Here is a 27,249-nt window from a genome sequence, read left to right on the forward strand (position 1 = left end):
ACAACCTCTGCAGCCTCCCCACTTCCTTGCACAGGGGCTAAAACTGCAACTTATGAACCCCAACATCTAACCACTGCTGCTGGGATGTCATCTGCTTCTTAAAGCCTCATCAGACCAATTGTCAGCCCTTGGGCTCCTGTCAGGAAAACCAAACTATCACCCCTTTTCTGACAGCAGCTCATCAGTGGCTTGTTTCTTTCAGACAGTATTCACCTCAGCTCTAGCTCTTAGTCCTCACAGTGATAAAGCTTTCCCCATGAACTCACACTCACATAAATTCAACCTGGTTTATTCCAAATATCACATAAATTAAACACATTTCCCATGAATATTGCAAATACACATGAAATGAACACTGCAATTTTTAAAAAAAGTTTTGGCTTTGTTTATGCAACAAGAAGTGCCAAATGTGGTTAGAACATGAACTTCTCCTGTATTTACTAGATACAAAAAGGTGCAGATTAATAATTTATATTTATACATATGTACACACTCCATTTCATTTCTAGCTTTAAAACAGTAAAAAATGGTTTCAAGTTTATCTACATTAAACATACTCATTTACATCTGGTCAGAAGCCCCAGATAAGAGTTGATACAATCATTTCACAACTGCAAAATTAAGGCGCTACCAAAATACCAGTTCCACTAGTGTAAAATGTAACAGGAATAGAGTGTACAGCTTTCTATTTATCAATTTAAAAGTGGACTGGAGAAGAAGGAAAAAGGAGCAGTAAGAAACATGACAAGTTCTACAGGTTAGAAGTACAAAGAGATCTTGATGACTATCAAATGAACATATTAAAATACAGTAGATAAAAGGCCTCAGTGGCAAACAATTAGTATGCTTCTGAAAGACAAAAAAAGTTAAAATATATATATATCATTTTGTAGCTTGAAATTTTACAGGTGAACAACAGGTGTAGAGGTAGAGGGATTTTTTTTTTTTTTCTTTTTGGCCTCTTTACGATGTATAAAGAAGGGCCACATTCACCACAGTGAAAAGACTCATCATATATCCCAGCATCCTTGCTTGGACAGCAAGCAAGAAAAGTTTAATGAGCTAGAAAGGCAACAAATCCTGTCTATCTCTTCCAGGAGCTCAGCTCCAATGCTTCCACATGTACCTTGGCAACAAGTTACACCTAAGCACAGACTGGCTGTAACGTGGACATTTCCTCTAGAGAGCAACGAGACAGCTTTTCCCATGAGGTACTACTGGATGCTGCAGATATTATATGGCAGAGGTGATTTGGTAAAAATGAAACTGGTACTTCCCCTTAAAAACCAAGTACCACAGGGCAGTGGTGATTTTGTCTATTTATTAAAGCTTTGCTATTTGATCAGCATACAATGTTTTGGAAGAAATGTCAGCTTTGGGCTGCTAATATTATTACTTGCATCCATACACAGACAATTCCTTTGTTGTTATCATTTATCCAAAACATCAGTCATTGAAATATTGACAAACTGCTTTAAACCTTGACTAAAAAAAAATCCCTCTACAGTTCAGCTTTCTTTTCAATAACAATCATTCTATTAACTATGCAGGCCTTCATGAACACAGTAATGTCACGTCCCATGTAGAATGTCTTTATACATTACAAAACAGCAGTAAACAACCTCTCATTTCATAGGGTTTTCTGTCAGAAGTACCTCAAAAGTAGATACCTGGAAAAAATCACTTTTGCAGAGAAGAATATTAACATTAACATTTACTGAGGCAAAGCCAAGAAGACACTAACTAGTAGCACCTTGATATTTTTTTTTTCTTAAATGCACTCCTATCTGTAAAATTAAGCACATATAAGATCAGAGACCAGCAATATACAAATACCATCAACATCCTCTTCCAGCTAAACTAGTAATACTCAAAACTCGGCCAGACACACAAACAAGCAAGATGAATGAGTCTTGAAGAAATACACAGCATGGAAAGGAATGGGAAGAACAGGAAGCTAAACAGAAAGGATTGCGAGATCAAATACAGTCCATCTTCTGGTCCGAGAATTAGTTTGTGAATCATCCTTCAGTAGCTCAGCTAACAGTTGGCTGAAGACCTACTGACTTCTGACATTTCCTCCCCACAAATACAACAATTCCTTATACTTCAGTGAATTCCTCTTCATCATCTTCAAATCCTGGAGGAAATGCATTCAACTTGAATTTTGAGTATTTTGGTGGTGGTAGCAGAACTTGCAGAAGGCTACTCTAGAGGTTATGACATCATTGGTTGTATATTACGCACTTCACAATTCAGAGAATACACTTACAGATCACTTAAATAGAAAAGGCGTGTTCAAGGTAGAGGCAGTTACAGTACATTCAGGGTATGTTACAGAAACCATTTGTGGTAGCCATTTGCTGAAAGGAAAAAAAAACTGGAATTTTTGTTTCCCAGACCACAGAGGTTATAACTACAATACCCAAAGATAGCAGGTAATATATCCCAATTACTGCATTTTAATGCAGTCTTCTTCCAGAATTCATGTACAAAGTGGAAAAAAAAAAAAAAGTTTAAATACCTCTTCACTGACAAATAAGGAGAAAAAAACTAACAAAGAAACCAGGCACTTTGACCATTTAGGTAAGCAGCCATTTCTTCTTACCAGACTTCTGCACAAGAACAAGTCTTTACATTGGTCTTACTATGCTTGCAGCACATGGAGGTTCAAGTCAACTTTTTTCCCTGTTGGTAGTATCAGTTCTAGTTATACAAAACTATGCCAATTGAATTGGTAACACTGAGTTATTTCATTGGCAGTTGAGCATATGGTGATCATTTGACTGACAAGCGATCAATTTAATAGCTATCAATGTTAGAGATTAACAAAACAATGCATAAAAAAATAATCAAAGAGACAAATGAAGATTAACACCTGACTGAAGCTTGCATTGAGACGTGCTTTTGTAGGTTCGGTTTGTGACTCCTTTCATGGTGTTACTGTGGACTGATTTCCGTCACATACAGCAACTGGTACTTAACTACAATACTTTCGGTTTGAAACACGTTCAGTAGAGACCACCCCAACGTAACAGGAGGTCAGCATGACACTGCAGGAAGGAGGGAGATGGAAACCTCCCCACCTTTCATCCTTGCTGGTTCCACTCACAGAGCAGGTGTTCAGAGCAAACTGCAGAACGCCTCCCTCATACTCGGGGTGAAATCATTATTTCACAGCAGTGTTTATTATACTTTAGTGAGCGGCTTGGTTTGAATTTAGCGGTAAGACTGGCTAGGATTTGGGTTTTCTCTTCAAAGAAACCAAAATATTTTGTATATACTTATTCTGCTACAACATGTAAATCACAAAGGAGGGATTACCTAAGGCTACCAAATAGTGTGCTTATTCAGTAGCTATTATTCTTTCAGATAAACATCCTCAGATGCCTTGACTACAAACAGCTTAACCAGTTTTTTCCTCAGACTGTTATTTGCTGAAGAGAGAGAGAGAGAGAGAGAGAGAGAGAGAGAGAGAGAGAGAGAGAGATGGGGGTGTATGACAGACTGCCTTCCAATTCACTAACAGAGAGTACTGTTGGTTGTAGTTCTCATGCATACTGTTGGGCAGCATTACTCCTCTTCTATTCACTACCTTCAAGAAAGTCTAGGAAACACCTCTTCAATCCACTGTCCAGTTTCCTCTTCCTACTGAGTGAAAATTCAGATCACATGCAGGCCAATGGCACTACTCTAGTACTTAACTCTCTTGACTAGAAACATCAATTCTATCAAAGTACTTTGAAGCAATTATTCACATCCATCAGCTACATTCTAAATGTAGCACAGCTCTGCAGAGGCTCAGTTTTCACCAGGACAACAGGAGAGTGTGCAAGGTTTGGTGAATACCCAGATAACAAACCAATGCAATCAATGGATGCAGGACACAGTCAGAAAGGGCTGTTCCTTTTTCAAGGAATCTTAAAAAAATACAAAAAACAACCCCTCCCCTTTTGCCCTCCCCCAGAACAACCTGTCATGAGATGTTTTTGGTGCCCACTCACAACGGAAGTCCATGTTATCTGGGTCTTTTGCGAGTCACAAATATCAATACGCGCCTGATGGCAATCAGACGATCCTTCAGGGAGGTCATAGCCAGTATAGCCAGCTGAGCTCTGTTTTCCAGGGGCAACACTGCCAAGAGCCACCAGTACCAGGCAGGACCGCTGGGGTTGCTCTGCAAAAAGATGGAAAAACACAGTTATGTATTCACCAGCCCAGCCCCATAAAGAACATCACCTTGTCGCCTTCTATTTGCTAAGAAAGTCACAAAACAAGCAACAACTGAACACTTAATTGCAGGTGTCCTCTTTATCTGTATACACCATTAAGATTTATCTCTTCAGCTACCAAATTACACAGGTATATTGTTTACCATGCTTCAGGCTGACAGACCAAAATTGGGTAAGTAAATCTAGACTGTATAAACCACAGCAAAAATATGTCAGAAAATAGTCTAGTGTTAAAATTCTGTGTAGAATAAGGCTGCATAAGTAGACAGGTTTTATTACCTGTGGCTCTGGTTCTTTTCCTGGCATAGATCCAAAATGATTGAGAATTTGCACTTTCATATTGTCTTTAAGTGAAGTGAACCAGGCAACAGCTTGATCATAGACTGAATCATGAAGGCGGACAAGTTCTTCATATTCTGGTCCTTCAACCTTATTGTTAAAAGAAGGGAGATGGAACAAAACAGGTTTGATATCGTAGAGTCCATATGCTTCCCCAGAAGCAAACGAAGCAAAATAATGCAGTGACTACAGCTGTTCAAATGCCCTTATGTAAACCAACTGAGCCTAAGTCTCAGATTTCAAACCTGTGATGCTGGAGTTTTTTTACCCTCCCCTAGGTGTTCTGATGTGGTATTTCTTGGAGCAGTAACTGCCTCACTATTATCCATTCCTAAATGCTGGCATAATAGCAGAGTATGCTCTCTAATCCTGGGACATATTTATCATCTCAAACCCACAACCTCAAGTCCCTGTTAGAGAATGACCTCTGGACAGTGGTACATCATCTGGCAAAACAAAACAAACACTACTGCCACCGAGCACAGAGACGAGGGGGCTACAGCACTTCAGAGACCAGCACTATTTTCTAGAAGTGGTAAGGCCATGGTAGGACAGCCAAGGAGAAGGAGGAGGGTAGACACCCGAGCAGGTAGGAAGCAGGGAAAGTGATGCTTTCCCAATACCAGAAACAGCCATGAAGAAACACCCTTATTGAAGCAGTGTCTTAGTTGCACAGGCCTACTACTAGCTATTAGAGGAAAAAAAAGCATAAGCAAAAACCACTACAAATTGGTGATTTGTTGTTTTTTTTGGGGGTTTGGATTCTGGATTTTTGTTTGGGGTTGTTTTTTTGGTTGTTTTCCCTTTAACATGTGCACATCACATGGGTGATTTCACCTACACCACTCACTCAGGTACACATCTGATCTACCTGCTCTAGATGCCCTTCACAATCAAGGAGAAGCAGTTCTAGAGAACAATTAATCTCATCTGAAAGTATCTAAGAGCATATAAAACAGGTATCTTTGGACTGAGATTCCTGACCATCAGACATATGGATGTAGGGCATTGAACAGACACCAGCCTCCACTGTGAGACAAGGTAAATCTCATTCTAATTATGAAGAGGTGGATCTCTGGCACCATCTATAAACAATACCAGTATACCCGAGTTCCACTACTCTTCACTAAGGATTTAAACAGAGCACAGCCCTCACTCTGAGAAGACTGCCTATTCCAGCTTTTCAAAGGCAGGGACACCTCCATGAACTCAACCTTTCATGCCCTGGCAAACAACTCTATCACCCTGCACAGGTCAGAAAAGCAGTGCTAAGGCTTTACAGACTTTCACTTCAATTGTGAGAGTGCTCCAGAGCTGTATGACCCAACTGACTTCATCAACCAGCAGGAGATTACTGCTAAGCTCAATGTTAACAGCCACCAAGGTTTTATAGATATGGTCTGAAGATGATCCAGAAAGTATGGCCAAAAATTCACCTTTCGGCCAACACCCAGCATAAACACTTGCCTTGAAGCAGCTTTGCTAAGAGGACTTGTTTTTAAAAGCTACTCTCCTCTCTGCATTTTTCTCTGCTCTCAGTCAGCTCTAATGGATGCTTGTACAGGGCATGGTTAACTATGTGCCCCTAAGAACCCATTTTAAGAGCAGACTAGTACATTTGAGGACCTGTTCTGTAAATGAAAACTTGGGAGGATATATGAAATGTGCCAACTGTCTGTTCAGTGCAAGAGAACAGTCAGTTCTCTACCAACAGGAGCATGTGCTTTTAGAAGGCTTTAAATTCTGTACCAGTTTTAAAATGTTACTCTGACCTCACCTACACACTATGACCTCAGCATCCCAGAAACTACTTTGAGATCCATGAAAGGAGTATAACACTTTAAGCAGAGGTAATTATAAGGGAAGAAAGGGAAAGAAGATACAAAGTTTGGTCCATGGTTTTTAAAACAGAGATTTAGTGTATTTGTAATGATACTGGCTTAAAAATAATGCACAGCTAGCTTGAAATGCAACAAGGAAAGGCTATTTAAGTGAATCCAGCAATACATGGGTATGAATAACTTTGCACCATAGATCACCTTTTTATCTTCAAGATACTCGATGTTTGCTGTGTTATATCCATCTCGCTGGCCATGGCTTAAGACCCTAAAACGACGGACACCAACTGTATCAACAACTGAGCGTCCATCAGGAAAAAACTTTACGTCCCTGATCTCTAATATACAGCCATGATCTGCAAATCTGAAATGACAGAAGGGCATAAAAGTGGAAGTCATCAACAAGTGTTTATAGACATCAGGACAAATAATGGGCCTAATTCACCATTTCTTACTTGAAAGAGGTTTCTGCTTTGGTGACAATACATTTCTGCTTACTCACATAAGTCACACAACCCCCACCCTTTCTGCCTTCCCTCAGAGGACCTGGGCAGCAGCATTTTCAGGGCAGGTTTGTGGGGTGGGAGGGTTGGAAAGGGACAGCAAACTACATGAAGCATGTTTCATGCTGGGAGTTGCCAGCTGCTGGTGGCAAATTCATCTGGTTTGCAAAGAAAACAAGATGGGTAAAGATACTGTAAGGAAAGTACAGAAAGTGAGAAACAAATGCATGGCTGTGAGGGCTATCCCCCTACTCCAAGGTGTAAACAGAAGACTGTAGGCTTTAGAAAGAAAAAGCTTTCTATATAACAAGTATTTTCTTGCATTTGTTTCCTTTAAAAAAAAAAAAAGTCAAATCAAACTCAAAATACCCTCTTCAAAAACGCATTTTTATCCACTATATTTAAAGTAGTACTGTGTTTTAAAAAAAAAACACCCTGAGAAAAGGCATGAAATTAACTTTTACTTTATCAAGCTTACTTAACTCTACCTTTGTGGTGCAGTGATTTCACTAGAGAGGCTGATTACACAATGACTCTTCACCACAATACATTTGCAGGCCTATACCTCAGCCTGCTGTTAAGCACGAGAAAGCACTATATCTAGTCTCATTTCAAGATACCAAACCCTACAGGGTCAGATAAATTTTTTATCATGGAAATGCTTGTTTTACTAGGGTTTGGTAATTTCTTACAATGGAGTGATGAAGAAATTACTCATGTTTCTGCTCTACCAGAAATCATGGGTTTGGGAGAGGTAGGGGGCAAGCTCACCACTGTGAACAACTATTCTCTTCCCAGCCAGTGTACAGGAAAAAATCAGGAAGAGCAGGAGGAGCAGAGCTCCACACAGCTAAGTCCTGGTGCTCTACCAGTAGGACTGATTCAAAAAGTAGGTCTGTTAGTTTATTATAGCAGTATTACACTATACACTATTTAAATAGCTATATAATTGTTTTTAATTAACGATTTTAGTGACATTCATACTGGATTTAGAAATTAATATAGAAGTGAAGATTTTTTTCTTTTTTTTATTAGAAGAGGTACTTTTGGGTAGACAGGGACCTAAATCAGAGAGACAAGAAAGTACCTGGAGACAGGCATAAAATGTGCTGACAGCATTAAGAGCTTATATTCTTTTACCAATTATAAATTAAAATGGAGAAGTAAAACAGAGGAAGGTAATGAACTAAACATGCTTTGTCACTGTGTTTTTAAAGGGAGGTATGTATCCCTGTCTCAGCAGATGAGGCAAAACAAGTTTCCCCACTTCTTGTATTCCCAAGCTGATTTCACAATTTTGAATAAACAGAAGAACTTCTTTACTTGTGCAAGAAGCTGGAACAGCCTGCCAGGTGTCTACAGATTAAGGTTTCCTGTGCTTCAGTGTTTTATTTAAGTCATCATGCTCAAAAAGTTTGATTATTTTAGTAACTCAAAACAGACAGGACACAAATCTAACCATACTGTTACAATGTAAAATATCCTTCATGATGTTATGTAACAAACTAATTATTGTGTTTTGGGGATCATAATACCTTGGCCCTCTGTTATATTACTATACCTGATTCCAAATAAATTTGGCCTTCCACAAGCCTGCAGGGATGTCAGCAGAGTTATCACTGAAGTCCTAGGGTAATTCTATCCTCACTCTCACAAGTATTCACTTCCAGAAAATTGGTAACAGACCTGAAAGGGACTGTGGAGCATCAGCTACTGCTGGAGTCTGAAGTCCACTGTGTGCAGTACTGACAGCATGCCAAACAGCATTGCAGCACAGCCACAGCTGACTGGAAGCTGCAGCATCTCCTGTATTCTTACAGCTACCTTACTGTCCAGTCTGGGAGAAAAGTAAAATTTCCCCCCTGCAAGAAGCATGGAGTGGACAAGGAAAGGCTGCCAAGCCTCAGTAAAGACTGCCCCCCTCTCAGCTCCAGTGATGATCACACACAAAAATGCTGCTCCTGAGGATGCCTAATGTGTTCTTAAAAATTCCGATGTTTGTCATCCATTCTACAGGCTGCCAATGTAGCTTCTGAAGTCAGCAACTATTGCACTTCATAAGGCAAACCTCTCAAGATCACCTCATGCTTCTTCCATGAGCATGGTCTCAAAACCCCATTATCTGTGAAATACTTAAACTTGAAGGCTTTCATAGCATCAGAGAGTAGTTTTGTGTCCTAAGGGACCTTTAATCTAGTCAGTCTCTGCATAGGGAGCTGGAAAAACATCAGTGTCAGAATTCACAAATATGAATGAAAGGTATGATCATATAGAAAGACGATGTAACCCACTCACTGTAGATAGTTTAGACATTGCAACACAGCAGTAAAGACAAACATTCAAATTCAACATCCAGCAGCAAAACATACTTCTCAGCCAAGTGTATACTTTGTCTCATTAAAATGATACCACTCTTTCGGGAAAGCAATGGGAGGTCTGGATGTTTTGTTTTATTTTTGTTTTGTTTCTTTTTAAACTGAGTAGACAGAGGGAGAACCTTACCCAGACAGTCAGTTTTCACTGGAACAAACAGGCCAGCAAGCTTTCCAAAAACACAGCCAATTAAATGCTATTTTTGGAGCCTGTAGTAGCAGGATGAGTTGCATTCTTGGTATTATCCAACAGGGGAGTAATAAAATTACATCTTCGTGTAAAAAGGAATGTTTAAAGTTCAAAACTAAGAAGTAACCAACTTTAGTATTGGTTCATACAGGACTGGAAGGAACCACAGTGGTTTGGGGAGACAAGTATACTGTGTTGCAGTATTCCATTAGCTCACAGCAGCCTCTACAACAACAGGACATTCTCAGCTCATCTCCTTACCCTTTTAATTCATCAGCTAAGCACATGCCAAACTGCTTGGTACCAGTTTCCATGCATCTTCTTATCATTAGGCGATAACGAGGTTCAAAGACATGGAGCGGACAAGGGATGGTAGGAAAGGCCATGGTACATACGAAGATGGGAACATCTTTATTCAAACTGTAAGAAAATTGTTTTAAAAAATCACTTTTTTCTGAGTGCTGCTATATTCAGTATATATCCTTAATACAAGACAAATGGCTTCCTTAGACTCAATCTTTGTAAATGCATATGTCTTTAAGGTTTGCCATTTTCACAAGACAAAAAAATATTTCAGGACTCTTTCCCTTAATATGTTAGGTAAACAATCCCTCTAACCTACTTCCATAAAGGAAAAAAACTCAAGAAATAGCCAATTGCCAAAAAACATGCACAGTGATATAGCTTACACATATGGCAAGATTTTGGTGACAACTTTTCACAGTAATAAAGTACTTAAGACCCAGCCATGTTCAAAGCAAGATGGCAGAGAATCCCCAAATTCAGTAAACCCTTTTGATTTCAAAGCTATTAATCCACTTCATTTTTTCAGGATTAACTGCATGTTTTGTTTTAGTTTTTTGCTGACTTACACCACAACATTCACAAGTCACTGACAAAACTGGATCCTTGAACTTTTCCTGACCTGAAGTATAACCCAATGATAATTTGAATTCTACTCCCAGAATAACTTCTAAAGCTATTATGTTATTTCATAGGAAAAAGCAATTATCTTTATTTTAAGAATACTGTTTTGCCTCTCCACCATCCAAGCACATTCTTACTTGTTTATCTAGATGCAGCATACACATCAAAAATACAAAACATCTGGCAGGTTCATTTACAAATTCATTCTTTTGGTGCATTTTCATAAGCAAATTAATCTTCTTCAGTAATTTAGACTGAAAAATACATTTTTTAACAGCTATCAGTAGTATAAAGAGAGCCTACTTTGACAATTCCTTCATTTCTTCATCATAAACTTTCTTCCTTTCAGATAATTCCTCTGGCAAGTAACGGACTATCAGTTCTTCTGTAAGGACGGTCTTCTTGTAAGTTCTGCTTGCCAGAAACTACAAGGAACAGTCAACTCTTAAGTCTGGTAACAAGAAAAGAAGTAACATCCCTTCATCCCAGCCCATTCTCCCCCAAAGCCAAAGTACACGTTAGTTAGGACTGTACAAATTCCTTACCCTTTTCAGCCTCCGGGCATCACAACTTCCACTTCAGCCTATGTGGTTCACCCCACCGTCCTTTTTAACTCCATCCCCTTTTTTGGCAAAGTTGTACTACCAGGAAGAAAAGGCAGTCCATCCTCACTTTTGCAAAGATACATGTATCTTCTTCATCTACAGCTGTCAGCTTACTGGCAAGAAGCACTAGGCATGGGATACCTTGTGTCTGCTGCTGACAAGTGTTGACCAAGGAGCAACCATTCCTGATATACCAGTTTCCACATAAACTGGAAATTTGGTATGAACACAGCTATGGGCTGGACGTCCCCAGGCATGAGCCTGATGTGATACTGGAAGCCTCCATTTTTTTAAGAACCAGTGAAACCATCTGTATTCCACTGAATGCCAAATATATCCTTGAGTAAATGAGGTCTGTGTACAGCTTGGTGGTGTCAGTACTGTCTTGTTCTGCTTTTACAGAATCATAGAAGTTTGGGCTGGAAGGGTCCTCTAAATGTCATCCAGTCTAACCCCTTGAGTAGGGACATTTTCAAATGGATCAGACTGCTCAGAGCCCCCCATCCAACATGACTTTAATGTTCCCAGTGATGGACAATCTGCCAACTCTCTGGGCAATCTCTTCCAGTGTTTCGTCACCCTCATGGAAAAAACTTTTTACTTACATCTAATCTCTTTAAAACAACTCTCTTTCACTTTAAAAGCATTACCCTCTAATAAAATGACTGTCCCTATCTTTTCATAAACCCCCTTGAAATACTGTAAGGCCAAGAAGAGGTCTTCCCAGAGCCTTCTCCTTACCAGGCTGAACAACTACAACACTCAGTCTTTCCTCACAGGAGAGGTGCTCCAGCCCCAGACCACATTCATGGCCCTTCTCTGGACTTGCTCCCCTGTGCTGGGGATCCCAGAGCTGGATGCAACACTCCAGGCAGGTCTCACCAGAGTGGGGTAGAGGGGCAGAATCCCCTCACCCACCCTGCTGGCCACACTGCTTTGGATGCAGCTCACAAGTAGAGCACAGAAAATATCCACACAGATGTTTTCAGAAGAACACAAGTTTGTGCAGTTTTGTTAATTGGGTCAAGGACATATACTTACTTCTGACAGCTTTTCCTTGCAGAGCGGGCAAAGTGGATTATGGTCAAGGCAACGCTCAAGGCATTTGAGGCAAAAGGTGTGTCCACAGGGTGTGGTAACAGGTTCATAGAACAACCTTAACATGAAAACATGGAATAAAAAATGCTAAGCTGTTAACAAAAACAATTCCCAATGTGTGGAGAGAAGTGATTAGTCCTAGCTCTTTCTTTTTTTTTTCTGCATTTTTATAAAGCACAGGTGACAGCGTTATCCAAGGATACAAAAGAGATTTTCATTTTTACAAGTGATAAACAATGGAGAACTGCATACATAATGGAGAAAACTGCATCTGTAAAGATTCACCAGATGTAAGGTTCAGCAAAAAGGAACAGAGTAGTGATTTAGACATACTCTTCTTACACCAGGATAACTTTTTTCAGAAGCTAGAGAGGCTTTGTGATGTTAATGCCAGGTCAACGCAGTCATACCTCATGCAGAGGGAACACTCAAAGTCCGATGCATCCACTAGAGTTGTTGGTATTTCACTTGAAGTGTCAGTGGTGTTTTCAGGTAAAACATCTCCATCTAAGTAGTCAAGAAGAATATTAAAGATGTAGGCATGATTGCATTTTCCAATCTTTTTTCTGTTGACTTTTTCATTAAAAATCCAATTCTTGTCTTTTCTTAAGTTTTGTTTCTAACAAACATACTTCCCAACTAAGTTTTAGATTTTTGGCAGATCTTTTGGAGAGCAGAGGATGATGTCTGCAGCCAGACAATACACTTTAGAGCTGAATACCCATTATTTGCTTCTCCAAAAATGATTGTGTTGTGGGTTTTTCTAGGCTAGTTTTTAAAATATTCTGCTATTGCTTTCCCACCACTACCCCCACATCAGCCAGGCCAGATGTTTTCAAGTACATTAAGTCCAGAATTTAATTTGTTTACACACAGTCAAAATATTTCATCACTGTTTATTATGGATTTCTCAGCAAGGGTAATTTTTCTTACAAATATAAAAAGGCTTACATTTTTCTAGACTAGGCTGTTGTAGAAATCCCAAATTTTAGACAGCTTAAAAGTTAAAAGGACTACTGCAACTGCATTAGCTAACACAGTTTTACTGTCTCAACAAACTACAAAGAGAGACGCTTTCACTTCACTTAAAATTGTACCCAGATTGATTTCTGGGGGTGGTTTATATCTCTGGGTTTAACTCGCTTTAAGGGTATGCACTTCAAACTTCACAGCAGCATTATTTAGGCTCAAAAATTATTCAACTCCAGCTTCTGTTGACATTTACACAAGCAAATTCTCAACTTTTTACAATTTGTATCTTTGTGATGAGCTGCAACAGAGCCGTGACTGCTGCCTCCACATGTTTTTTATTAACCAAATTCTTGATCTTTTAAAAGCTCTACTTTTTATGTTGAGTTAAAACACTAGGATGCTTTGTTAAAGAATAACTTATGCTCAGCATCTGGTTTATCTCCAGCACAGACAGGACAGGTGGTATGTGGCCTACAAAGAAAAACAGTCCTATCTTTAACCTACATCTCACATGTTAGCATTTAGTAATTGCAAGAACCTGGCTGAGTTAATTCTGCAAATAGTAACGTGGCACTGGGACCTAGAACACACCATAAATTAGTGTTTATGGGTAAAACACGATCTCTGGCCTTCCCTGTAAAGATACAAGTGGGTCACATTTCACAATCTATGTACACAGTCTGCTGTTCACAGGCAAGTACAGGGTTTTTTCCTCCACAGCAAGGTGATCAAAAACTGGCCATATTATTGATCTTTTGTAGAGGTCAAAGACAGACAGCTGTACTTGAAGACTTGCAACATTTTCAGGCACAAGTCAAACTCATCGAGGTGTAGGTTGGGTTTTTTTTATCTCTAAGGGAAAAAAGTCATACCAGCACAGCAACATTTTCAAAGTCTATGTTAACCAATTATTACACTACTCAGTAAAGTATTGCCTTCAGCATTTTTAGCCCTGAGCACTAAAGCCACTCTGGAGGTCTTTGTTAGAAGCTTGAGAAGCACGCAAATTGTAAACACAGCTATCAAGTAACAGAAAACTGGGGGGTGGGGGCTTATTACCCATTAAAAGGCTTCTTTGTTTACTTGGAAAATTTCATGTAAAGTTGCATGTGACCATTTCTAATGCCAGTTAAGGATTAGTTTCCAGGCTTACTCCATCTTTCAATCATATAGAAAGACAATAAAGTTCAGCTACAGCTGAGACCTAGAAAATGGAAATGGCACTACCAACATGAAGACTAAACTGCAAGTGCATTATACACATATTACATTGGAAATAGCCCACTTGAGAAAGAACAATACAGCTTTCAGTCAGTGAACTTAAGCTGCTCTGGAATAAGGTAAATACGTTGTCAGAGCAGAAACAGACACACCAGAGAATAAAATATTATCCCAATTCCTGTAGGGAACGTTTTATTGACTCCTATAAAAAGAGGAGAGTAAAAAAGTTTATAGTTTTACAGTATGTGCAAGAGAAATCACTTTTCTAAGCCACAACACAAACCTTTTTTAAGAATCTTATTGGGGACATCCAAACTCTGCAAATCCCTCGTATCACTGGACAGCTTTCTTTTTAAGCCAACCCCAGGTAAACTGGAGAGAATAGCTCCCAAAGACTTCTTGTTCTCATCAAAGTAGAGATCCAGAACATGATGGGTAACAGAGGACTCAGTGCTTCTGAATACATCAGATTCTTGGGACGGGGTTTTTGTTAACCTGAACATAGTATCCTAAAAGAATAAGAACAGTTATATACATCATAAGACAACTTTGGTTTGCTTTTATCTGTCAGTTTTATTAGCAATAGATCAATGTTCCCACAAGGAGCCTAACAACTGAGAAAGGTCTGTATCAAAGATCACTTCCCAATTGCATGAAGTAGGGCCATGCCTGTCCCTACAGCTCCAGCCTCTAGAAATTATGTTCCTGTCAGACTAAGATCTTCAGCAGAAAAAACACAAACACAACTGACCCCACTTGAAGGCATCACATTGTTTTCTGAAGAAAAAGGTTCACTCTCTTATTTTTCTGAGGAAGTACATCCCAATAAGAGATCTGATAGCAATGAAGAGAACAAGCTTACCAGATTTACCACCAAGCCCACTCAGTTGCAGACAATGTCACACAGACCAGAAAGATCCATATACTATTTTTGCTATTTTTATGTTGAACATGTTTGCTTTACCTTTGAGGACCCAGCAACAGAGTTATCTTCCACAGCTGACTGTGTGTTTATGCTACTCAGAAATGCAGGTTTCAATCTTGTATGGGATGTTCGACTAGAGAAAGGTGCTGTTAGACTATCATGCACATTTTCAAAGGCTGGGAAAAACATCTCACACATTATCTAGTCAATTAGAGAGAAAAAAAAAAGAAAATATAATAATTACAACATAGATATTTATGTTTATGTGAACACAGATGCACAAACTTCACAGTTTCTAGATGCCAAGAAGCTTGCAACATCCAAGACATCCTGCATTCTCCAGTGCCCATAGGAAACCTGAATGGCAGCGCCCACTATAACCAGTCACATGCCAAGGTGCTCCTCCAGTGCCCATCTCCCTTCCAAAATGATTCTGCTCCCCAAGAGCATCCAGGGCAGCAGTTTGTTACATACTTCTCCTGATCCTACCCATCTCCATTTTGACCCTGCCTCCAGAAGTCTTCAGACCATGCTTTCCCATCAAAAACAGTTAACAGAGATGTGTTTAAACATTCCTTGTGTTCTTCATCCATCTCCTCCATCCTCAAGCAGATTTAACCCCTAGCTTAAAGCCTGCTCCTCTTCTCACCAGTCCACACCAAGCATCTTGCCAAATCCTCATCTCATTTTTATAAAAAGTTGCCTGTATGGATGGTCACAGAGAACCTGATGATGGGCTCTTAGCACTTAATGTGTCTAACTTCCCATAAGGAACAAAATGCTAGGAAGACTGCAGGATTTTTCCAGCACAGGGCAGCACACAGCTTCCTCTCCTCAATCCTCTGCCACTTCCAACATAAAAGTAATTTTTTGATGGATACTAAAATTAGCAGCCTTAAGCCTACGCAGTGGAATTCACAAATACATAATCCCTCTGGCTGAGGCTTCAACCAAAACCAAGAGGTGCCTCACAAAGCATAATGCTAAAAAAGTTTACTTTTTAGAGAAGAATCTTTTTAGAGAAGAATTTAGAGGAGAATCTTCTGAATCAAACTATCCTTTGGGTGTTTACTATCACCTGAAATACCATGAATTTTACTTGGCTGTGGGATTAAAAGCAGTACAACGGCCAAATAGCCAGTAAATACATTTTATACCTTTTGGGCTTCTTTCTTCATTGAGCTCCATTCAGGATTTAAGGCAACACAATAAAGAAACTCCTTCAATGCTTCCTCGGTCCTTTCCAATCCAGAAAGAGCTTTTGCTTTCACATAATGGCCCTGTTCACACAAAGGAAATGTACAATCTAGAGATCATTTCAGAAGTGGCAGCAATACACCTGAAAACAAACCTGAAAGTCCAAATCATTCTGCAGGTGAAGAACAGGTAACAAGAGGTAGCAGACTCTTTGACATGTGTGACTGAAAGAAATTCAGTCCCTTCTGGCAAAATAAGATTCCCCAGGAACCCTCTGCTGCATCATCCCTTGCCAAAGGCACTGCTCATTTCTTGAGAGAAGAACTGGGAATAAGGAAGGGTGTTTTTCCCCCCAGGGACAAAGTCTACTACACATCCCACTGTGCTTGGATACACCAGAGAACAGTTTCACATACCAGGACAAACTTAAAAAATAAGACAACTACACAGAAAAGGCAGTGGCACAGGGCTGCCTGGAACTGGCAGCTGAGAGAGTTCATAATAGCCACTTCTCCTGGTTGTCTTACTAGGACAGAGATAATTTTTCACCTGCTTTATTTGGCCCAAAAGCATAATTAATTTAGGGCAATGTACCAACACTTAACCTGAAGTATTTTAGCCTACCCAACCTCTCCCATGTTCTGGAGTAACACATCCATGACCAACAGTTATGGTAGCCAGCTTGGGAATAAATCCTACTTTACTTGTTATTAGTAGCAAAAGTGGAATGCTTTGCCTCTGAATTTATCTGCAGATATCAAACTACTGTTCTAATCTGATTATGGAAATTACTTCCTTTACAATGAAAAGAAACTAAGTGTGCATTTAAACATTTCCCTCTGGCTTATTAGACAGAAGTGTGCTCTGCAAGTCCACCCCTGACCCACATGAACATCTCTAGGCTGTACTGGAAGTACAGCTTAATTCATCTAAGAAACTGGCTAGATAAGCAGATCCACTTTTCTTGCTTCATAATAATGCTGAAAGGTCCAGTATCACATAGTCTTCCTGAGCAGGTAACTCCCTCATTCTTTCAATACTGCTGTCCAAGCTGAGACCTGTTAAGATCTTTACCATTCCACTGGAATTGGAAGAAGGAAGCTTATGACAAAAGCAAGCAGCAAACACTGCATAGGCCAGGTTAACACAATTATCATTTGGTGATCTGTGCAAGAAGTTTCAGTACACATCGATTCTCTCCAGGAAAGATACATTTTTCTTTTCCTTAATGCAGTAAGAAGAGACACTTGGAGGCCTGACCCTGACCTTCTTAGCTGGATGCTTGCACAACCTCCCTACAATCTTTTACACATTTGCCATCACTGTCAGCATTACTGCACTGCACTGGGGAGCCTACAAGCTTGTTTGCACTTGTCCTTCGAGGCCCTAAGAGCAATGTCCTTATCTGACCTGCAAGGAAGGACTGAGCTGGGTGGTCCACAGACAAAGTACCTAAAGATCCAACATCAGGTTTTAGGCCCAGGGACAAGAGGTCCCTATACTTCAGAGACTACTGCTGCCACCTTCCCTCTTCTATTTTCATATACCGCTGACAAGCATCAGACTAAAGGGAAGAACCAAGCAGGACCATGAGTAGCAGGCAGGAGGGCACCTCTGTCTACCCTCTATATAAAAACACAACTGGGGACTTCTCCCTGCCTTACAGTGTCCCAGTTTTCATACAACTGAAAAGAAACACTCTTATCTATAGCTCCAATGACTACAACATATCAAGGAGTTTCACCAGTAACTCAGCAAGCCTACATCTGTTACCAGTAAGTCAAAAGATACCGGTAGGTGAACACTTGCATCCTAGGAGCGACTCTCAGAATTAAGTTTAATTTTGTGTTGGGTTTGTTTTTTTTTAACTACACAGGAAATGTCTGAGCAAATCTCTGCCATTGGATAAGATGCTGCAATACACAAAACAAAGCAGATGCCTAGAACTCCTGGAGAACATAGATTCTGGGTCAGCGCAACTTATGTTGATGTCCTCAAAAACATGAAAGCACAAGTGAAGTACGTCTGAGACACTGCTGGTTATGCCACGATGACAAATTTCATTTTCAATTAACATTCTTCAGAGATGTGATTAATGAAACCTTTATCCGCCTACGACTGACACGCATCACATTTCCATGGATTCAGGCAAACAGAAGACACTTCAAGAAAAAATCTGAACGTGCGTTATTATTTTTTCTCCCTCTGCACAGAAACACAGCCGGCATCACCCAAGATGGGATTTCTGACTTGATGAGAAATTATCCAAGACAGAGAACCAAACTGGATGCAGGGGAAGATTATGAACTGCATTCCAACATGAAAGGCTTTAATGGGTGACAGCACAGATAGCCTTCAGAGAAAATTACCTAACTTGCCAGAGACTTGGTGTTTCAGACAGCACCTCTCTGCCTGCCCTGCATCACCCCTGACTGGGAATGGAGCACTAGATGCATAGCCCTGCTTGCTCAGGCAGGAGGCCGAGACATTTATGCAACACCTACTTAGTCTCCACAGGAAGACAATGTCTGCCTAAAATCCTTCTCCAATTCCCAATGCCACACTCTCCCTAGTAAGCATCCAGAGGCTTTATCTGCTCAAACCTGTGCTGCAGACTGACTGCAGGTGTAATCCTAGGTGGGGTGAACTGTTGGACACTCAGTCCAACCTCAGGCAACCAGTATTACTTATGGGCACCACATTCTTCTTCCATTTCTCTCTCCTAACATAATTTCTGATACTTGCTTCAAATTGCCCACTGCTCCTTGTAGCACATGCTTTGGTTATGAAAAAAATCCTAAACCCTCTATGAAACACCTCTATGACACAGATAGACAGCACAGATATGAAATCTTAGGATTAAAGAGGGAAAGAAAATAATCCTGAAATACAGTCTGGGTGGCTTCTCAGAAAAACACACTGGCCAGCAGGCTGTCAAAGCCACCCACTTCCTGGGGACACATCATCCCACAAGGGCCATCCTGGGCTGCCGGAGCCTTAGGGACTAATTCAGCTGCCAAGCTGCAGCACAAGCTGTAACAGGTAATAGGCATCAGCATGAACAAAACCACACCACCAGCTGCCCACTACCAAAATCCCACCACTGAAGAGATTCTGAGGACCTTCCAGACTTATTCTTTGAAGAACTTAAGACATTTTTGGCCCTGTTAATGCCACGATGTTCTTCCAACAACACTCCCAGCAGCACTGTCCCCAGCACACAGAGAAGCCCCAAGGAGAAGCAGTTTTCATTTTGATCTTTACAAAAGGCGAGCACCGTACCGCGGGCCAGTGGGGTTTGTTCCGGCACAGGATGTCTGCATCGTGAAGAGCTTGCTGGTAGTTCTTCATCAACGTACAGAGCTCCGCCCGCTGTGCTATTAATGAACACTTGCAAGGAGCTGGAAAACAAAAACAGTTGCAAGGAACTTCATTAAAAGAAGTACCAGCATATTATAAATATATAACCTCATATTCAACCACCGTAACCAAAAAAATCACTTCTTCCCACCCACTGCATTTTTACTCTTCTGTAATGGAAAAAGAGGCAATTCCTTCATTCTTTCCTGCTTAAAATATATTCTTCTCACTCTGAAGCAATCTCTGTGCTTTATCTCGCAGGACATATTTCATATCCACAAACAGAACGCCACTGCTCTTTTCCCCATCTTGCTTACAGGGCACTTCAGAAAGCAAAAAGAACAAAGCTGCAAGTGTTTCTACCCTCGATATGGAGAAAGAAATCACCAGTGCAGGACTTCAGCTAAAACACTCCCAGAAGCCATTAAATAACAAAAATGCACGCAGCCTTTACACTTCATATCTGCTTGACTTCCCCAGGGCAAGCAAACCTCTCATGATCACACACCTTGCCTCCACAAATGTATGAATCATTAAGTTCACATGGATTATATGGTTCCCAAGCATTGTTAATCTGTCTTTTCTTAAGGTCTCTAGAACACATTTTGATTTTACAGAACCACAGAAACACTGGCTGATCCATGATCAACCTGTCCAGGACCTCCAGCTCTTTTCTGCAGATCTGCTGTCTAGTCCAGCCCATCCTATTGCAAAGAGTTACTGTGTCCCAGGTGTACTTCCTTTGCAGAAGTAGGCAACACTGGTCAGCCCATGCCACAGGTTGTTGGTTTGAATGGCAGCCGTGCCCTTCAACACATGAATCACTTCTTCCTCTCCCAGTCTGGTGTCACTGACAGTGGAATCAGTAACACAGTAACATCTTGCCTGTGATGGAAGCTGTTAATAAGGTGCTGAACTGCATCAACCTCACTACCAACACCTGGAAAACAGCCATCTGCCCAGCAGCTCTCAAGCCACTAGTGACCACTTCATGCCCATGATCCAACAATACTCCACCTCCTTGCCACAACGTCCCCAGCTTGGCAAGGACATTGCAGCAGGCTGTGGCAGCATCCTTGCAAAATACACACTAAGTCCCAAATAATGTTCTGCTTTTGTTCACTAGAACAAATATGTCATCATAGGTGATGAGATTTTTGACATTTACTCTTGGTCACTGTTGACTTTCATGTAGTGGGAGAGGCCTCTGGAAGGCTGGAAGGGGGCTGCTAGCAGCTAAGGGCAGTAATCCTTTCTCAAATGTGAGCTGGTTAAAAGTGTCAGAACGGGTAATAAACTTTACAAAAGCACCAAGGTGTGCTGAGAGACAGTGTCACATTTCTGTAAATTTTAAACTTCACGTGCAAACTAGCTCACATCTAAACTTTACCAAGAAATGTCACCTTACGCGTGTTCACACACAGGGCTCCTGTCTCCATACTTCTCCTGGTCTCTTCAGCCTGCTTTGGCTTCACTGTTTGGATCTCACTTCAGCACCAGCATCCTAAACACACCCTCAGTAAAAACATTTGTATTGCCCATAGACAGCCCAGGTACAACACATATGCATGGACACAGAGCAAGCACAACTGCTGCAGGTGCCGCCACTCTAAGTTCAAGGACCTACAAGGAGGGATGGCCCAACATCACATCCCCCTCCCACCTCCTCCCTCTTGGGCTACTGCTTGTGCAGCAAACCAGGCTCACACGGTTGCACCAAGAACCAGAGCAAAGAATCAATTGACTGGAAGTTAATTCAACAGCAACAAATAAATAGAAAGGTTTAAGAGGATCAGTTTCCCCTCAATGAGTTCACTGTACAGCCACACAACCTTGAGTGCCAGGACACCGGATGAAAAGGAAAGAAGCAGCAAGGAGCGCTGCCTTTTTTGGCTGTAGCATGGACTGATGCCAGATATACTAACTGCAGCATGACATACCAGGGCTTCTCCAACTGGTCTCAGGCAGTGACAGCTAGAGACTACACTTCAAGCATGTAGTGAGTGTAGTGCAAAAGCTCACAAGGTGGGGTTCTGCACTGGTTTTTCCTTGTGTGGTTTTATCATGATTTGTTGTGGGTTTTTTTAATTATTACACACACATACTGCTGCATTTAGTGATCCACATTTCTACCTGATGGTTTTTAAAAAGTTAAATGAAATTGAAAAGCAATTAACCAAAGATCTTCAAGTAAGTTTTTTGTTTCTTTTAGCAAATACTCAAATAAATTATTTAGCTGCACTTGAACAGTAAGGAATTCATACTGTATTTCCATATTTGTAACTGCTCTAGGGTACCCAGCTGCAGGGTATGCTGAGGTGGGTAGAAGCAGCAAGCAGAGTAGGCACCTCCTCAGGAAAGCAGGGTACAGGGTGGGGTATTTCTGGCACCACAGGGAAAGGAAGCAGTGTGAGATTAGGGGACAAAGCAAGTCAGCTTTCTGCTTCTCTTCACTACTGCACATTTTGGCCACACTGATGCTTTCTACTCTTCAAAAGAGTTCATACACACAAAAGATCCAGAGCGAGAACAGGTTCATCAGCTCTTCTTCAGGAACTTATCTACACTGCAAAAGTTTTAAGCAAAAAAAAAAAAAAAAAAAAAAAAAAAAAGCCATTGCAGAGCAGTGTGGCAGTGGCTGCAGATCCTCCTGAAGCACAGTCCAAAGGGTCTCACAATGTGAAAGGAAAATAAACCAACCTGGAGGCAAGCCAGAAAAAGTTAAGTATATTCAGGGCTAGCACCTCTCATTCACTGAGACTCAGTCAGAAAGCATAAGGTGTGGCCCATCTTAATGAATAACCGGCAAGGAATGTTTAGTTAACTGAGAGAAAGGATAAAAACCCAACAAATCAAACAACTTTGCTAAAGATAACAGTATTTATGAGGCCATAGTGTAACAGGTCTTCTATAACGAGATGAAGCGTCTAGACTAGATGCCATAGCTAGAGTGGTGCCTAGCCACCTCCATTCAGGCTCACCTCACTCACAGCACAAGCAGTACAGCCTGAAATCTTGCTGGTTCTACACCCAACCCATGCATCCCTAATTCCCAGCCTCTTGCTATTAGCAGAACTGTCCCAGGAGGGTCTGCATCTCATCAGGGCAAAGCTAGGTGGACTGAAACCTCATTCTTTGTCAGTGGAACTGAGGTATCAGCTATCTGACTCCAACTCAAGGTTAATGTGGAAGTGGGATCAAAGAGTGTATACCCACCTGCAGCCTAAACAGCTACAGGGTTTCTTGAGAGCACCATGATATTGAGTTGTTCCATGCCGCAGCAAATGCTGTGGTGAAAATAATTAGTCACAAAAGGTGGAAGAAGAGGGCTTGAGGATGTACAGAGTTTGTGAACGCTGCTGGATGCCAATATAGAAATATACCAGTGTTCAAGGCCAGGCTTGGCAATGCCTTGAGCAACTTAGTCCAGTCATCTAGTGGAAAGTGTCCTAGCCCATAGGACTAGATGATCTTTAAGGTCCCTTCCAACTCCAAACGTTTTGATTCTACAGTATAATAACTGTCAAGTTTATTTTTTCAATTAAAAACAAATAAACAAAAACCAAAAGACAAAATAAAAACAATCAAAAAACCACAAACAAAACAAACCCAAAGAAACAACCCTAAAAGAAAAAGCGGCACAATAGTCAAAAGTTTGTTTTAAATAATGCACCCTCTTTTTTGGAGATAAAGAGCAGATAAAAACAATGTTTATTTTATGAAATGACTTATTATTTTAGGCCATATTAAAAAAGACAAGTGTAAAAAGTTTTACTGTTTCCACAATACCAGCAGATGGCATTTTGTGAATCCATCCCCTCCTGGGAATCTACAGCTGCACAGCAAAATTTATGTCTTTGTCAGCATCGGGGATGCAGTACTGAGGCTCCCAGGATCTGCAGCTCTGGGCAGCTGGAATACAGGAACTTCATCCAAGACACAAGTCCTGGAAGTCTTCCCAAGCATCACCCTTCCCCCCAGCCGTAATTCCACTGTACCAGACAAAACCCTGGCCCATACAGGGCCCAGAGTAGAGGTATGTTTGGGTCTTTGCTTCCTGGACCCTCCTTTGGACCACCAAATACTGCCTACCTTGAGCGTGGTTGCCAGCTTGGATTTCTCCAAAATCATTAATTTTCCTCTCACACAATGTTTGTGCTCATCTGCATGTTTGTTATACTATGCTTTCACTTATGCAGAAGCTATCACCCAAAATTACTTTTCTAGATATGCCCAAGAATTCAAGTTTTATAAAAAACTATTCTGCTGCGTTTGAGAGGCTGGTAGGAAAACATGGCTCCCCAAAATCTCCTTGTGTCTGGAAGGCAGTTAGAGGAATTATGAGAATTTGCCCAACTGACCATAGATTATGATAGAAGTTTTGTTGTAATAAACTACACTGTGATTTCTTCCAGGAACTCAGAACAGAAAGAACAGGTTTGAAGCTGCTAGAACTCTCTAACTCTCCTTATCTGACAATTCTTCCTAAAAAATTGCATCTTATTCACACCTATTTCAATACTAAGCATATTCCCTGAAAGCGTGAGCAGAACTGAAATAGTGTCATCACAAACTCTTTTCATTCTTGCTTGTGCGAGTCAGCCTGCACAGTATTTCAGTAGAAACTTCTCCCACATTTTAAATATATTTCTGGCTTGGAGAGAGAAAGAAACTTGGCTTGTTATGCTACATTATGCATTTAGTACTGAACAATTCAGTATTGAAAGCCTTTAATAAGCTTGAAAAATAATATGAAACATATATTTTCATTTCAGTGAGAAATTAGCAAGTTTTAGTAATTAACTGAATAGCAAATTAGCTTTTCATCTCCAACTTCGTGTAAGCATGACAAGTCCACACACAAAAAATGGGTGCACAGGGTTGTTTGGTAGGGAAAGAGGGGGTGGCAAAGAGAAAGGTGTAGGTTACATAAAAGAATTAGCAGAAGTAATAGACATTCAGGACTTTAAAATAAAACTTCATTTCACAGCAAAGATGAAAAGTAGGGTCAGCTTCCCAAACCTGATTAAGGGAGACAATGAACATGACCACCTGCTTGCAATCAGCAAACCCATGTTTTCTAAATCATCATCCACTTAATTGGATTAACAATGGACTTTATAAGGGATATATGTTTTCTTAATAACATATCTTTTCCTCCTTGCGTTTACATCACTGCCATCTTCCTGAAGTGGAATAACCGAAGACCCCAGAGGAAATGTGCAAGAGCTTTTAGTGCACAGAGAATGCAATAAAAGATGGCTCTTCCTCTAGAAGTCTACTTGTGCAACCCAGCACCGTCCCACAGCACTTCTGAGGCACACAGTTGTGACAGAATTCTGCACGCATTTTCCCTGGGGGACCAAGGGACCAACACTGGCAGACAGTAGTGTATGGCCTTAGGTACCCTTGAAATAGGCTGCAGTGAGGGTGAGGAGCACAGGGCACCACCATCCTCCACTTGAAGCCTGTGCCACCAGTTTTAAGGAAGATGTAATTTTAAGATTGATACTAATTTCTCTTGGGCCCCTGTATTTTGCTGCACAAAAGTCCAGGCTTAAGAACACAGCTCTTGCAGTGTGCTGAACAAAATACTTTAGATTCTCAGCAGTTTTATTTCAGGCTCAGTAAGTCCTCAGTTAGGAAGCTCCATATGTTATTTAAAGCTGGACTGTCATCACTGCTAAGCACAGCTAATCACTGTTCCCATTATTACTCAGGAGAAACACCGTAAGGGAAGTTGTATGCTACCCATAAGAGCTGCTACAGATGATGCAGCTAACTTTGCATCCTTGCTTTTGTGCTGTAGCTCTGGCCTCATGAGGAAGAAGCATGCCCATTACATTACATTATTACAAGTTAATGTATTACCAATTACATTAACCTACAGTTTAGGTTCCATGTCCACAACTCCAAAGTCAATGATAACCTTCTTCCCAAATCCATGTCATGAATTGCAGCAGCAGCAAAAGTCCCAAATTGAAGAACACCCCAGCATAGAGCTAAGCACAATATATGAGGTCATTGCTCCCTCCTATGCAAATCCTAATATTTCAACACGCTGATAGATACCTGCTACTCTTTCCAGATAATATAGCATGAAACAACACACTCTCCCTGTATTTTCAGCTCCCACTCTACCCTTTGAACATTTGGGCTGCTTCACATGACATACCCCAAGCTCATCTATGGCCTCTTGCCACCAGTATAATAAGAGCAATAAGTACACAAATATGAGTCATTTTTCAAATGTTTACAAATTCACCCAGGATTTAGTTCAAGGCTGAGAAAGGTTTCCTACCAAGGCCTCAGTCAGAATGGAATTATCCTCTCAAACAGCAGGTACAGAGACTGCCCCAAATCAAGGTATCTACTGACTGAAGTACGATATAACAAGCAAGATTCAAAACCAAAACAAAAAACATTAAGGGGTAAACCCCCCGTCCCCCTCTCCAGATCTTCAAAGCACCCAAGGAAAAGTTCTGATCTTCCCAAAGAAACAGGGATCTATGCTAGGTGCAAAAGAACCTGACTGCAAGGAGACTCCAAAGACATCACTGTACTTTGCAGACAAGGCAGGACCAGCCAAGTAGATCTCCCACAATCACAGTTTATATAAGATCAGTTTACAGACAGATATGCAACAAGATATTCTATCATAAAACAACTTTACCAGTGACAACATAGTTGCCTTCTTTGACATGATTACTACATAGGCTACTTTTCTAGAACAGTTCTCTGTAAGCTCTTCCTCCAGTTAAAGCTTGTTTCATAATTTCTGACTTTTGCAAAAAAGGACCCTCTTGTTTCTCTGTTACTACCTCACTTCTTCTGTCCTCAAAACAAGTAGGTCCCTTAATACATTTGCAAAAAAGAAAAGAGTACTGCAATACCCTACTAATTTTAAGATAAGGAAGCACAAGCCAGTTCTATAAATGTCTTCCTTCAAAAGCAAAAGACATTGTTATATTAATCAAAGAAAAAAGAGTATGCTGTTTGAACAGACTTCAAAAATTCTTCAGACTTTCTTAAGTAGATATAGCTCATTCTCAACATTTGCCGAAGTAGTTCAATTATTTATAGGAAATTACATCTGGGTTACATAAATGAAGGGGGAGGGGAAAATACAGTTCTGTACCATTTAAGATGGACTAAGTCACAGGAGCAATGTCAATTACTTTTTAAAAAACACCAAAAAACCCACAGCAAGACTGTCTACTACACAGCATGATGCCTTCTCCCCTTTGCCAGTGATGAATAAGCCTCCTGACCACCCTGTCTTGAAGCTCAGCAATGCCTCTGCCTTCAGCAGACCCTCTGCAAGCAGGCAAAAACTTCCAGAGATCCAACTACAGGACTGGAGCACTCAACCACAAGCTCTGTACAAACCAAGAGTAACATGAACTTCTCCTCCAAATGACTTGACATGTTTCCAGTGGTGACATACATGAAGTATTTACTACTATTTTT

The 27,249-nt window shown here is 40.6% G+C and overlaps 1 protein-coding gene across 2 annotated transcripts in view; it reads right to left on the reverse strand.

Moving 5' to 3' along the window:
- Nucleotides 1-268: 268 nt before the first annotated feature.
- The window catches only part of LONRF2 (LON peptidase N-terminal domain and ring finger 2), a 33,985-nt gene continuing 7,004 nt past the window's right edge, over nucleotides 269-27,249 (reverse strand). Inside the window, exons 2-12 of one of the 2 annotated variants that reach the window (XM_021538709.3) lie at nucleotides 19,702-19,820; nucleotides 16,380-16,502; nucleotides 15,262-15,423; nucleotides 14,581-14,806; nucleotides 12,515-12,611; nucleotides 12,048-12,162; nucleotides 10,705-10,826; nucleotides 9,736-9,894; nucleotides 6,611-6,773; nucleotides 4,512-4,661; nucleotides 269-4,177 (exon numbers count right to left, since the gene is read on the reverse strand). In XM_021538709.3, the coding sequence (XP_021394384.1) occupies nucleotides 4,019-4,177; nucleotides 4,512-4,661; nucleotides 6,611-6,773; nucleotides 9,736-9,894; nucleotides 10,705-10,826; nucleotides 12,048-12,162; nucleotides 12,515-12,611; nucleotides 14,581-14,806; nucleotides 15,262-15,423; nucleotides 16,380-16,502; nucleotides 19,702-19,820 (1,595 nt within the window). In that variant the 3' untranslated portion in view covers nucleotides 269-4,018. The remainder of the gene's footprint in view (nucleotides 4,178-4,511; nucleotides 4,662-6,610; nucleotides 6,774-9,735; nucleotides 9,895-10,704; nucleotides 10,827-12,047; nucleotides 12,163-12,514; nucleotides 12,612-14,580; nucleotides 14,807-15,261; nucleotides 15,424-16,379; nucleotides 16,503-19,701; nucleotides 19,821-27,249) is intronic. The other variant, XR_014949615.1, reaches the window with a different exon arrangement.

This window comes from Lonchura striata, chromosome 1 (genome assembly GCF_050655825.1).
Source record: "Lonchura striata isolate lonStrDom1 chromosome 1, ASM5065582v1, whole genome shotgun sequence".
In the NCBI taxonomy this organism is placed as follows: Eukaryota; Metazoa; Chordata; class Aves; order Passeriformes; family Estrildidae; genus Lonchura; species Lonchura striata.